The following is a 13,902-nucleotide window of genomic DNA, read 5'->3' on the forward strand; positions in this document are numbered from 1 at the left end:
AATCTCTGCAATTTTGTTTGTCACAACTGACAGATTTTTTTGTGGTCTCATTTCTGGGCTGGTTTCATTTTCTGTAAAGAAATGCTGTCTGAAATACTCTAGCAAAGTTTAAATACACTTTATGATAACTTACTTTATTCACTGAACTTGCAATTTCATGCAATCAGTTTCATTTGATAGATGTTATGTTCCATGAAACCATGATGATTGGTACTAATTGTGTATCTTTAAATTCTTTGCCATATTATCTCATATCAAAATTTCCACACTTTTCTGGCACTTATGAAAGTTTAACTAAGTTTATCAGGTCACCTAGTTTATACCCTTAAAAATTAATATTAGATTTTTTTTTCTTTTCCTGGAACATTTTGAAGGTTTTCTAATATTCCATAAATTTCTAAAATGAACATTAATGGTTCAGCAGATTTCTGAGCCAATTCCTTGATTATTCTGAGTTTCCAATTATCTCATCCCACAGATGGGAAATATTTAATACTAGTTGTTTAGCACAGTCGTCTGTTACTGACTGTTCATACATTAAAAAAAATAAATGGATGGATGGATGGAATGGATAGCTGGGTAGACAGATCTCTCTTGGACATGATTAAACAGCAGTGGAAGGTTAAATAATCCAAAAAGTCATCCAACCCTATTAGACACTGGAAAACAGCTGAGGTGCTATGCCCTTGCTCTGCAGACGCACTCCTTTATTGAGTATTCCAGTACCCATAAATCACCTTATAATACAATACCTTCCAATGCACACATACATTATAGAGCTACTTACATACAGATTGTATCCTGAAATTCTTTACAGCACTAAAAAATTGCGAGGCAGCAGCTAGTACATTGTGTAAAGAACACAGCAAGGTAAAGACCTTGCAAAGCAATGAAAGGGAAACCTCCATTCTCTGATAAGACTAATAAACAGGGAGAAAAAGAAACTGAGGAGTGGTAGGAATTAAATAAATGAAGTAGCAGGGAAGGTCTGAGGAGCAGGTGGGCAGGTCCTCATGGGGGGAGAAGGACAGGAGCTACTGAGCACCACCCTTCCCTCAGGAAGACTGCTTTGATGTGAGCTCCGAACTGCTGCCTTCTCAGCAAAAAGTGCCTCCCTAGATCCCACCTTTCACTGCTCAGTAGCAAAAGCAAGGAACCCATGAGCTGAGGGAGGAGTTATATTAATAACCAATTGTATCAATAACTAATTCTTTAATTACTGACTCAGATTCTTGGAGGGAGGACAGGAGAGCAAGGTCTCTGTTCTAAGCAATTACCAGCACTTTCTGCAGGTCCCTCCATTTTGGTGTTCTTAGACACATGGTGTGACTCTTGGGGCTGTCCTGTGTAAGCCAGGATCTGGACTCAATGATCCTTATGGGATCATGCTTCCAGGTGAGGATATTCCATGATTCAGCTGTTCTAGTCTGGCCAAGCTTCCTTCCCACAGCCTAGGGGGAAGCACTTTGGACACAATGGAAGCAAGAGGCACGGACTTCTCCTTTGCTAGAGCCTAGGCCATGTGCATGGCATTTCTTCCCTTTCTCTCCCAGAAGCTGAGCATCAGATCCTTGCTCTTCTGTTACTCTCATTTCTCTCTAGTAAAATGAATATGGCTTGAATGTCAAAAGGAAAAAGTTCTGAAATGCTCTCCTTAGCTGGTAACTTCCATAACTGAAGGAACAAGAAGCACCAGGAAAGATCCTTCACGGCAGTCAAACAAATATTCTGATGGCCAGAACAAAGGCTGGTCTGCAACAAGCTAATAAGCAGCAATTTCTACTTGTTTCTGTTGCAGTGTCTTGCAAAGTGTATCTCTGAGATGGCAGTGAGTATCTGGAACATAGATAAAAATATTCTTCTTAGTTTTAAGACAAGTTTAATATTTATTTCTTTGAGGTCCCTCTTTTCCTTCCTATTGCCTGAAGGCAACCTAGTTACATGAGTGGACCTGCTGTAGGATCAGCTGCCCACAGTTCAGGAGTCTGGAGGAAAAGCTTGCATCTGGACCTCATTCATGCTCTTGACTGATTTAAAGGAAGTTCAGCATAGTTACCACGCACTGGGCTCCATCCAGAGGAAAGCTCCTGCCCAAGAGAGACAACGTGCTATTCCAACCTGGTAATAGATCATCAATAGGCTGCTTTGCTCATTAACCACTAATTCTCCTTGCTGGATGCAAAGCAAACCAGGAAACTCAGAAGGACCAATTAAGGATCCATAACTGTGCTCCTATTCAGGACTGCTCGTAGTGCACAAACAAATTCATGGACATGCAGAGAAAACACAGACCATAAACAAAAACTTTACAGTTACAAAACAGTCTTCAGATGTACACTGACACAGACTGTGAATTCCCTTCTTTATTATCCTGGCTGATTAAAAGAGAAAAACAGCCTTTAGGTAATATCTGTTACATAAAGCCATTGGTGATCGTGCTGATCATTTAATGAGAAAGGGAGAAAGCTCCCTCCCCATGTCACACCACAAGAACTTTCTCTGGAAGAAAGGGGGAGAAAATAAAGCAATTCCAAAATCGTACCCCAGTTTTTGCCTACTAATAGTTAACACAGTCCTGTAGGAAAAGAGCAAGCCAGAAGAAGTAGGGGGCTCCAACAACAGCTCCTTTCCTGGAAGATGCTGTGCAGAATCAGAAAGATTAGATGCCCTCTCTTGCTGTCCTAGCAGCTTTCACCATTCTCTGCCGCTTTTGATAAATCATTTATTAGAACAGCGTTTTTACATAATCCCTGGGGGGGGGGGAAAAAAAGGGAAAAAGAAAAAACCCACCAATATCCCCCCCATAAAGTAGATTTATCACAAAATGCTGTCCTCCTACCAACTGTCTTCAGACCAGAACATATATTTCTCTGATTATTAATTAACTGATGCACAGAAAAAGCTTCAAGGTTTTTAACCTCTCCCTTTCTCTTTCGTCCTTCAAGCATGTAGATGACAATGCAGGGGTGGTGTTCAAAACACAGACAGCAGCTGTGATACTGCCATCATATTTTGAGCCCACAGGCTCAAATACTAAAGCCACTTAGGAACTGAGTATTTAAGTTATTTACCCAGTACATACATTCTATTCCAACTCATACGTGTTCAGATCTGTCATAGTACCATGAATCCTGCTGACACAGATGAGGAGAAACAAAGATTGTTGACTGCCAATACTGCATATAACAGCAACAAAAAAAGTCAAATCTCCCAGTAGGAATTTGACCCGAGAAGAGAAAGGAATATGCTGTTGTTAGCCCAACATTCCTGTCTCTCTGCCTATCCCTTATCCACTGTAAAGTCTCAAATCTCAGGATAAGCCATAGCTTTTCTTCTCTTTGGAGTTCATCCAAATACCTTCCACAATGTGAAACACAGCTACACATAAATAATAGGAAAGGGGGAGACTTGGATGCATCAGCAACTTCCGAGCATATCAAGGTCCCTGAAAACTAAAACAGTGAAATTAAGCTAGAGTAATTAGCTGCTCTGTCCCTAGAATATGATCACAAAGAAAATACACAGTTATTGGCATTTGCCCATCTCTTTCCCCAGCTTTCAAATCCCAGTTCCTCTACACTCAGCATCCAGACAGAGGAGATTTTTATATTGCATCAGTGAATACCAGAACAACTAAAGAGAAAAAAATCTGGTCCAAATCTGTAGGCAACTAATACCAGAATCAGAGTAAAACTCCCAGCTTCATTATCTGGTCTAAATGAAATATAGTGAGCAAATGCTCTTCTGATCTCTCTTATTAGTCCCATTTGTTAAAATGCTGTATTATTTACAGCTTTGCACAGAATGAGGAAGTGGGTTAAGAATTCCATCTCAAAAGCAAAGTGATGATAAAAACTGGTGTATCTTTGTGAGCTTATCTCACAGCAAGGTTCTTCCAGAGGCACAACTTCATTAGCATACAAGCACAAGGGCTTATCATCCCTCGAAGGTCTAGTCTTGGCAAAGGTAGAGAAATAATAAGGTTCTGTCATAGTGGGCAGCATTTCTGGAGGGGTTTGATTCAGCAATTAACATCACTTTGGGGAGTGACCCACCCGGGCATTTAGACAGTTAACATTTTACCTTGAGATGTCACTCCTAACTTATGGAACCAGGTAGATCCCACAACAGAGGTTGATTTAACCTGGGTGCCTGCCTTCACTGCAGCCAGCACTGCTCCCTGACCAGTGATTCATTTGAGCACAGCTAAGGGTGTCCTGATAAAAGAGAGAATCCTGCCCTACCCTCCACCAACTGCATTGGCAGGACCTCCACTGACTCCTGTAGGGTCCTAAAGAGTCTTGTTCAAAGAAGGATAGATGTGCAGGCACAATCTGGATGTGCACATGTAGGCAAGAGGAGGGACATCCCAAAAGGACCTGTAGCAAGAGTAGAAATCAAAGTTCCCAGGCAAGGTATGTTCTCTGAAGGCATGAGCTAAACAACCATCCAGCTGCAGCCAACTCAGCTTTGATATTGGATTGCTGTGTGTATATCAGTAAAGTAAACATACCTGGCACTTCTCCCTAGCACTGGGGACAGCTGGCACAAAATGGCCTACACCCAAATTATTAAATTCTCTCAACTTCAGAACATCGTGGATACATCCAAGTTAACTACTGGACAAAGCCTGTCTTCTGTGCTAAAACTCACACTTTGTCCAGGAATTGTTTGATGTTAAACATTAATCAAAAAACCCTCAGCACTACAGATGATTAGGCTCCAGTTTCTCTGAACTTCCCTGGAGTAGCTTTAGTTTACTGTTTTAGATGTAACTGATATGTGTTGGCCAGGAATATCAGCAAACCAGATGTGATTTTTAAAAAAAAATGGGTTTCACTACATCCTATATTCAGGGATATGAGGTATATAGACAACATATTTAAGGTTGAAACTCAAGTAAGGCATCCCCAAGGGAGATTCCAGAAGTATTTTAAGTCTGAACGTACTTGGGTGAAACCAAGAAGTGTTTAGTTTATCCACTTGCTGAGAGTGAATCATAGGTCTTTGTTGATAGATTATTCAAGTAGTCAAGTGCAAACTGGTAACATCACCAGGCACTGACTGCCTAAAACGTGAGGGCAAGAGGAGATCCATTGCTTTTGAATAAAACCACTGCTCATTACTCACTATAGTCCTCCAGTTTTCTTTGATGATTGGTGTGGAGCTTGAGAGTACTCTTTTGTCCGTTCATCTTCAGAGCTGCGGTGTTGGTACCTCCTCATCCAGGGGGTTGGCAGGAGAACTGTGAGGACAGACAGTTTACTTGGAGCCTTGGCTTCAAGAGGGGAGGACAAAGAAGGTTCTCTATTTATTCCATTGGCCTCTCTTTTAAAACCCCATGTGCCATACTCAGCAAACCTGTTGTCTCGCTTTGAGAGACTAGGACCATGGCTTCCATGACCCGTCATGAAGTTACATTATTAGCTGAGGTCAGGGAGCACAGCTTGGTGCAGGGGTGAGAAGGTGCCTTTGTGTGCACAGCTCTGTGTCTTTTGTCAGATGCAAGACACCCTGTGTCTCCTGTGAGACTCATTCCGAGGAGGAACTAGACCAGGGAGGAGGGGCTGCAGAATGAATCCACAGCACAGCCCAAGGCTGTAAGCCAGGCCTGGTTCTGTTGTCAGGAGCAGGTGTATACCTGGCAGCAAACACTCAGCATTAGCTTTTTGAGGGGATTGCAAAAACTGTCTCTTCATTTCAGCCTGTCTGTTGAGCAACACCAGGCTCCTAGGATTGATTTGTGCTGCCAGAGCCTTGCAGGGGAGGATGAACAGATGGCTTTGTCTGGAGAGCAGGTTGGTCCAGGCTAGTCTCACCCAAGGTTTGTGCTCAGAAATGTTGTTGGCACACAGGGACATTTCTGGCAAAAGTAGCAGAGGCAATGCTTGTACAGTGTGATGGCCCCCTGCCTCACTAATATCTCAGACCCGTGGTCACTCCAGCTACAGCCATAAACAACATGGGGAAACCAGGCCTTTTTTGGATCTAACATAGAAAAAATTAAAAATAAAAATAAATTTAAAAAAAAATTAAAATTAAAAAAAAAAACCAATAACAAAACCAGAAAAAAGTAAAGCTACACCAAAAGCCAAAAGCTCTCCCCAAAGCTGAATGCATTAGATGCATTGCATCCTGTGTGGTTGACCTATACTATTTCATCAGACTGTTAGAGAGCAAACGAAGACAAAGAATGCCTTAGGTGACCCATACATACAATATTCAGTCACTATAGTTCTTTCTAGTGCTGGATGTGCTCCGTGGTTGATTGGGAGATTTGCTGGCAAAATTTGAAATTCCATAGGAAAACAATGTTAGGAAACACTTGTGTTCATCTCTCAGATGGAGTGGAGTCACATCTCTCAGTGGAAAACATGGAGTTTGTAGAAATTGCCAGTGATTCAAGCTCTTCATATTGCTTGGTTGACCAGCAATCAAACCATTCATGCTGACTAATATAATAATGAAGACTTTATTAAATTCACATTTTACTTATATTGCCTTAATAAGGAAGTAGCAGTAGGTGTGTCAGGTTCCCCTCATCATTAGTATTGGAAGGCAAAGGAAAGGCTATGATGGCAAGTTAAGGAAGGTTTAGAGATTTACCCAAGTCACAGTGGAGGGAGATAGAGGAAGACAGAGTGCCTTGAGACCATGCATTACATCTGCTGACTCCCAGCTGAAAGCAACCCAAGTCTTGTGGCACCAACGTTTGGATCCCTGTGCTCCACACAGCCTAGTGTTCAGACTGGCACTCACACCAGGCACTGTCCTGGGACACTGATCTGTAACAACCCCTCCTATCCTTTGTCCCACATTGGCAATCATCCTGTCCTCACTCTCCTGCCCACCTGCCCACCCTCCTTCCTGATCACTGCCCCCCTCTCAGCGCCCTCACCCCCTTCCCCATGTTCATTCTCAGTGGTCGTTGCATGTACGTGCCTTGGCACCCTTCAGCTCGTTAAGTCCCATGCCTTGCCTCATGTTTTGACAGGTTTTGTGAGTTTTGACAATCCTGCCAGTGCCCAAGCTGCTATCCAGGCCATGAATGGATTCCAGATTGGCATGAAGAGGCTGAAGGTGCAGCTGAAGAGGCCAAAGGATGCTAATCGTCCCTACTGAAGGGTTGTGGGAACCACTGGATACAAAGCACTAGCACAGGTAACTGCATGGGGAAGGGGGTGTCAGCTACACCTGTAGCGTCTCTCTGTGTTTAGACCCTCAAGGAGATTCAGCTCTGTGACTCTCTATTTTCTGCCTTTTTGACTCTGGCTAGAGCCACTCTGCTCAGACACGTACCCACACATAAACTAGGAACTGTTTGTGTGTGTGTCTCTTTAGAAAAAGAGGTGGAAGGATGCTTAACAAGGGATAAGACAACTTCCTCATCCCAGGGGCATCCTGCATCTCTAGAAAGTGTTTCTGGTCACTAGAGGAGAGTCAGCAGCTGTCCTGACTCCCCCTGCTCAGTGAAAGAGAGCACTGCTGGTGCTTGAAGACAATCTGCAATTAAGAGGTGGGACTGGGCTGCGGTTTAATCCCAGGTGACTGGACTGGGACAGTGTCTGTCTCAATAGCTCTCTGTTGCAAACGTTTCAAAGCATTCTTCATTCTTCATGCGGTACAGTCTGTATCCAATTCCATCTCAGCATAATAACTTAATGTAAATATGTCTCCCTGACAACCAAATAACCCCGGATTTATTTCGTCACAAACCCAAGAAATTAATAGTAGGATCCGTGTTCACTTCTTGGTCAGTTGTTTTAAACTCCTGTGTGTAGATAAAACCCAAAAAAGCCAAGGAAGCTTAGCTGGAGTAAGGACCTGGGGTCTTGTTTTTAGACTCATGTGCCATGTATTGCTGGAAAGAAGCCAGCTGGATGTTTCAAGGGAACTTCTAATACATGCAACAACACCAAAAATATCAGAAGCCACAGCTTGTCTCATTGGAATCTCAACATATCACCAATAACAAAAATGAAGATGTTTCCGAAAACGGAAATATTTTCCACCACTGGCTGGCTCTTTCATTAGGTAATTCTTTGAGAAACAGAAATATAAACCCCTATGTGTTTATTTACAGAGACAGGAAGTCTCCCTATTGTTAAAACTGTTCCACACCAGAGATTCCCCAATAAACTCAGCACCTAGGGAGGCCCTAAGCAATTTGTACTCCTGAATTAGTGATAAAGAGATTGGTTAGGTGACCTTTCTATGTAATTTTAGCTATAATGTCTAAGATTCTGTGATTTTTATTCAGGCCTCCTTTGATTTATCTAAGGCAGGCAGGAAATCCCTATCTTCAACTTTCCCAAAGAAAAACAGAGTGTTTTAATTTTTTCAGTGGGATCCCAAATATCTTTGAAAAACATATTTTTCCAGTCTTCAGAGCAGTATCCTTTCCAGTGAGAATTCAGGAATGGGATCAAAATGTCTTTGAAAGAGGTGCTGCACTGAAGACAGCATAAAGGAGATTAAAAAACCTTTCAATAAACATATTAGGTGCATGTGCAGGAAACAGCCTCCATAGTTTAGAATCTCCTTTATATGTGACTACATGAAAATAACCGTCAATGCATTCTCCCCCTTCAAAAACCTCTTTTCTTTTCCTTGCTTATGAAAAGGCCTCTTGGAAGCTTGAAACCAAAACATGTTGCCATATCCAAATGCTTTTTGCTTCATCACACTGGCTTTTTTTTTTTCTGCAGGCTTTGCTGGGGGAGAGTGGGGGTGCATGCGTGCAGCTGTGTTAAAGCAGGGGCTGCCTTTGTCAGGGAGGCTTTCTGTGACACCTGCAAAGGGATCAAGGGACACAAAGGTCTGCCTAGGAAGGCACCAGGCTTTATGTCTCAGCATAGCTGTGCTGGCTGAGGATATGTTTATTTCTTATGGTGGTGTAAGAGGATACAGGGCTGTGGGTATCTGTGTTGTTCAAGACTCACCAGCATGAGTCTACGGTGGTTTTTGTCATCATGGTTCACCATGAAGTGCTCTGAGGTCTCAGCTTGTTTCCTACAAAAGGTTACTCACTAGTAGGACAAAGATTTGTTGCTTGGGTTTGGCTTTGGTTTTGTTTTGGTTTGTTTTTTTTTTTTTTCCCAAAAAAAAAGTTTATTTTAAATTATAAGTAAAACAGTAATATAATTCCATATGTCTCTCTTAAGCATTTTTTTCCTTTCCTTTGCTTCTACTATGCATAACAGTCTTGAAGAGCTGCCTCTAGATAGGAAGTCCTTTAGCCTTCCTGGCTTTGATTTTGGCGTTAGTAATCTGCTGTCCAGAAAAATCAGTTTTACCACCAGATCACTTCCACCCTTGGGTTAGAGAACCTTGTTTAGAGACTTGTTTTAGAGACCTTATCAAAATGTATCTCAGAGGTCCTTGTTCTCTTGCATACTCACACCTTGTTGAGCCTGTTGCAGGAGCTGTACCCAACTTTTGGCAGAAAGGAATTTTCCAGAAAAAATAGTTTTATACATGTATTTTTCCACCTGGCAGAAAGAATTGCCCGAGTGTATGTGGTCCCAGGAGGACCCTGCAGGAGCATTCCCCAGGGGAGGATTTGGGTTAGCACGGGGAGAACCATGCTGCAATAGGCTGCAGAGGACACTTGGTGACAGCCAGGATACCCAGAAGGTCACATGGGCTTAAACCCAGGTCTTTCTTCAGCTCATCAGCCTTCCAGGGATTGGGAACATTGATACCAGCACTCCAGAAGCAGGCAGGATTCTCAGTCAGGAAGGTCACAGGTCAGCTTTCCCACCAGGGCTGGGCAATGGTGATCAGCAGAGGGCTAAGCCCTCAGGAATAAGCCTGACTCAGAGATAGGCCAGCTGTTCTTGGCTAAGCACAGTGTTATTGCACCTCTGCTGCTGGCTTGATTTGCAGTTTCCTTTAACTGATGGAAAGATAATAACTTCACTGTGTTTTTTATCTATCTTTACTTTGGATGCAGCTCTTCAGGGTCTTTAATTCCAATTTGAAGCATGTGTATAACCGTATTGACACCAGAGTAATTACTCATGTACTTCAAGAGGATGCTCAAGAAACTTTTTAATTGGGATTTTTCCAAGGAAGGGCTTTTTTCCATTGAATTGCTTTCAAAAAACAAGAAGTTGCCAATGACTACAAAAACAACAACAAAAAAAAATCAGCACCCAGTTTGACATAATCCACCAAAGTGGTTTTTCCTAACTAAGAAAGAAAGGGCCTCACTGAATTTTAATTCTGGATGCACTTTTTTAAAAGAAAAAACTTACAAATCTCCCTTTTGGGACACAAGAAGTCTAGGCCACAGTGATTTATAGCCTTTTGTTTTCTTTGCAAGTGCTCTAAACTTGCTGTCAAACACTGAAAGGGTTTCTGTGATGCAGCAGATAAGTCCAAAGCTGCAGCAAGCAAAACCCTGAAAAATTTAGATGGCAAAATGACTGCCCCTGTTCTCTTTTTTTTTATAATTAAAGAGGTGGCTGTAGGGGGACAAAAAGGAGGGGAAGAATGGTGGGCTGGGAGAAACCAAAAGAGAGGAGGATCATTTGAGGCACCTCTGCCAAAATCAGAATATTCTATTGCCAGTCCCCCCTCAGGACTAGGAAACAAGGACTCAGAGACACTCTGTGTGTCTTTCAGATAAAAAATGCACAAAATAATTAAGAAAAAACCAACCAAACCAACCTGAAGCCCACATGTCCCTTAGGTGGCCATTGCTAGGAGCCCTTCATGCCCTGCGGTGCCTGGGGCTGTGTAGGAGAGGCAGGAGAGGCAGGCAGGGCAGGACAGCACTGCCTGGAAAAGTGCAGAGCTCTCAGCCCTCCCAGAGCCCAGGGCAGAGCACAGAGCAGCCCGGAGCATCCAGCTGATAGATCAGTGAAAGGCACAGCGCACAACAGCCCTGAAAATCCTGTCCATTCCCCTTCTGTGGCCTCATTGCAGTGGCTGGTCACTGGCACAGTGATGTTTTCCACCTCAGACAGACACTCTGCTGCTGAAGCTTTATTTAAAGCTAAAGATGCAGGGACATTTGGGTGAGACTAACCCAGACAAAGTGAGTGTGAGTGAGACAAGCTGAGTGAGGCAAAAGGGAAACAGAAAAGTGAAGAAAAATAAATAAATAAATAAATAAATAAATAAATAAATAAGTTCAACAGCAAGATTTTTTTTTTTTAGCTGTGCTCCCGACTAGTGACAAAACTTAAATGGATGCACTGCCAGGCAACCTGCCTCTACAAAAAAACGGGAAATAACATAGGCCAAAGCTCAAAGGTTCTCTTTCACAGCTTTTTGAGTATGGACCAATGTCTGGTTTATTGTAAAATGTGTGAAATACATGTTTTTGCATCTCTCTGGAATAGGTGGTATTTTTACCCTGAGGATATATTTTTTTTGTTTTGGTTGGGTTTTTTTGGGTTTTTTTTTGGTTTTTTTTAATTGGAGTGCATATTTTACCAAACTGGAAAATTTTGGATTTTTCTCTTTTTGTTCCCTAATAAGAGAAAAAAATAAAAGCAACCCAAACTCCATTTTAAAGTAAGATTATACTATCAGCCAAAAATAAAACAAAAAAGCAAAATTCCAAATTGCCATAAACAAAAATATGTGAGAGGAAAACTTCTGTCTTCTCTTGTCATTTCAGATGGCTTCAATGCAAAGTCTAGTGAGAGTATTTTTTACTGAAATTTTTGTTGCTTATGCCTCCCAGATAGCTTTCTATTACCTCTAGAGAGAGACTGTTCTGCAGCTGCATTGATCTCACTGTTTTCTATTAGGCTATTCATCTTGAGATTCATTCCAAATACCCTTTTTCAAGATAAAATCCCATTTCTTGTAGTTATGCCTCCTACAATCATGCTAACCAGCTTCTCTTCCACCTGCACAGATTATTGTTGTTTCCCTCTTTTAGTCATCACTTAGATCGTTTAGGACTTGCTTACATTATGGAAATTTGCACTAGTATAATTGCATCAAAACAGTACTCCAGCACAAGCTTTAATATGAGTGAATAAAGAGAGAAAAAAAATCAGCACAGCTTAATTTTGGAAAGTCTGTTCAGGTACTGGAAAAACATCACCTCAGCCAATATTTTTTTCTGTTCTTTGGATTACTTTTGTTTTTCATTTCCAATGACACCTGTGATTAAATTAAGCATCACTCACTGTGTTTGCAACCTAAACTTTGTGCTGTTGTGTGTTTACTGAGAGAATAGAAGTGAATTTTAGTGGGGGAGGCTAAAACAGGGCCCCTGAAGGTGTTTGCAAGACTGACAAAGAAATCCTTTATTTTTCTGTCTGATCATTTTTAACCTGTCCATTTGAATTACTGATAACTTTATTATGGCAAAATTCTCATGTCTGTTCTAGAAACCACAGTTTCGATACCAGAGCATGCAAAATCCCATTTGCTAATTATTTTATTCTAAGATTGGCACACAATACAATGCACTGATGGAAAACGACAATAATTAATTACTGCATTTACTCCAAAATCACAATCACTAATTACTGCTCTGAGACTGAATTCCATTCAGCAATATTTGGAACTTGTTCTTCCTCAAAGCAGGGCAGCTTTTCAGGAGTATTGCTGTGTTTGCATCTAAATGAGTCCATGTAGGTCACTAACAGATCTGCACTATTTGTCGTGGGAGTGATAGAGCAGCACAAGGCAATGCCACAACACTTTCCCTCAGTTTGGAGCAGGAATTCTTCATTAAAATCCAAGTCCCCCCTCTTTCTTTTTTAATGTCAGATAATGTAAATACTTCAGAATTAAATAATATATATTAAAACAGCCTCCTACTTTTCATCTCACTGTCATACTCTTGGCCCTGGTTCTCTGGAGTAAACTTCTGGAGAATTGTGAGAACTTTTGCCAAAGACTCAGCCATCAAAGAGATTTCCCCCATATATACAACACTGTGAAAAGACCAGAAGCTTGTTATGGTGGTGCCCTCTTCAAAGGCTTCCAACAGCAAAACCCCCAAAGCTCCAGGGTTGACTGGAGGGTGGTAGTTTCATATTCAGCCACTTGAGCAAGATTAGTGCGGGAGATCATACGGACAGTGTCACAGATTACCTGAGAAAGGCAGATTTTAGAGCCTTTCTGGGCTCAGTGTAAGCTTCAATTGCATCAGTTAATGGGCAGCTGCAGTAGCCTGGAAACAGCAGCCTTTGAAGAAACATTTCTACTGGGTTCGTTCAGCACACAGATTGCTGGGCCAGTGCATGAGTCACTGCAACTTGAAGAAAAACGGGAAAATATAAGAAAAGGAAAGAGTAGGCATTTGAAGCAGCAGTGATTTGAAATGAGAGCCAAAGAGATGGAAAAACACAGGTGACATCCATAGCCAAATTTTTTGTTCAAGCAGCAGCAGCAAAAACTGACAGAATGAATCCTCTGCTAAATAAAATATGTACAAAATGAATGAGAGAAGGCAAAGACCCACAATGAAAGAGGATTGTGAAAATAGAGGATGAGTCCTAGAAAACAAGCACAGTCATTTTTCTACAGGACCTTCCGATAAGTTACAAGTCAACAAAATCCATTGACACTGGGACATTGATAGAGAGACCAGTACTCACTAGTGAGCAAACAGGAAACAGGAGTGTTACCAATTTGCAGATGCTGCTGAGGGAGAGAGCAAAGAAAGGTTGAGAACTTCAGAGATGTTCTTCTCAGATGGCCCCATATTTGAAGACAGATAGAGCTGTCTTTGGTGTGTTCAGTTAATACAAACATCAGCACCATTAATGTGGTTTTTTGTCCAGGTAAAGACAATATGAACAGTAGGCAGGGCACAGCCCTCTACGTCTAAGAAGAAGGTTAAAACCCTCTTCCTGGGAAACTGGAAATTCACAATGAAGTCAGAGTTATGAGTTGGCCCCAACCTGTACACAGGACTCAGGTCAC

General features: G+C 41.8%; 1 protein-coding gene across 47 annotated transcripts in view; it reads left to right on the forward strand.

The window, feature by feature from the left end:
* CELF4 (CUGBP Elav-like family member 4) overlaps positions 1-7,122 on the forward strand; it is a 670,311-nt gene extending 663,189 nt beyond the window's left edge. For all 47 annotated transcript variants that reach the window (XM_041471988.1, XM_041471768.1, XM_041471925.1 and 44 more), the window contains one exon: positions 6,995-7,122. In XM_041471988.1, coding sequence (XP_041327922.1) covers positions 6,995-7,122 — 128 coding nt within the window. The remainder of the gene's footprint in view (positions 1-6,994) is intronic.
* Positions 7,123-13,902: the final 6,780 nt, after the last annotated feature.

The sequence above is a fragment of the Pyrgilauda ruficollis genome, unplaced genomic scaffold (genome assembly GCF_017590135.1).
Source record: "Pyrgilauda ruficollis isolate IOZ18807 unplaced genomic scaffold, ASM1759013v1 scaffold107, whole genome shotgun sequence".
NCBI classification, from domain to species: domain Eukaryota; kingdom Metazoa; phylum Chordata; class Aves; order Passeriformes; family Passeridae; genus Pyrgilauda; species Pyrgilauda ruficollis.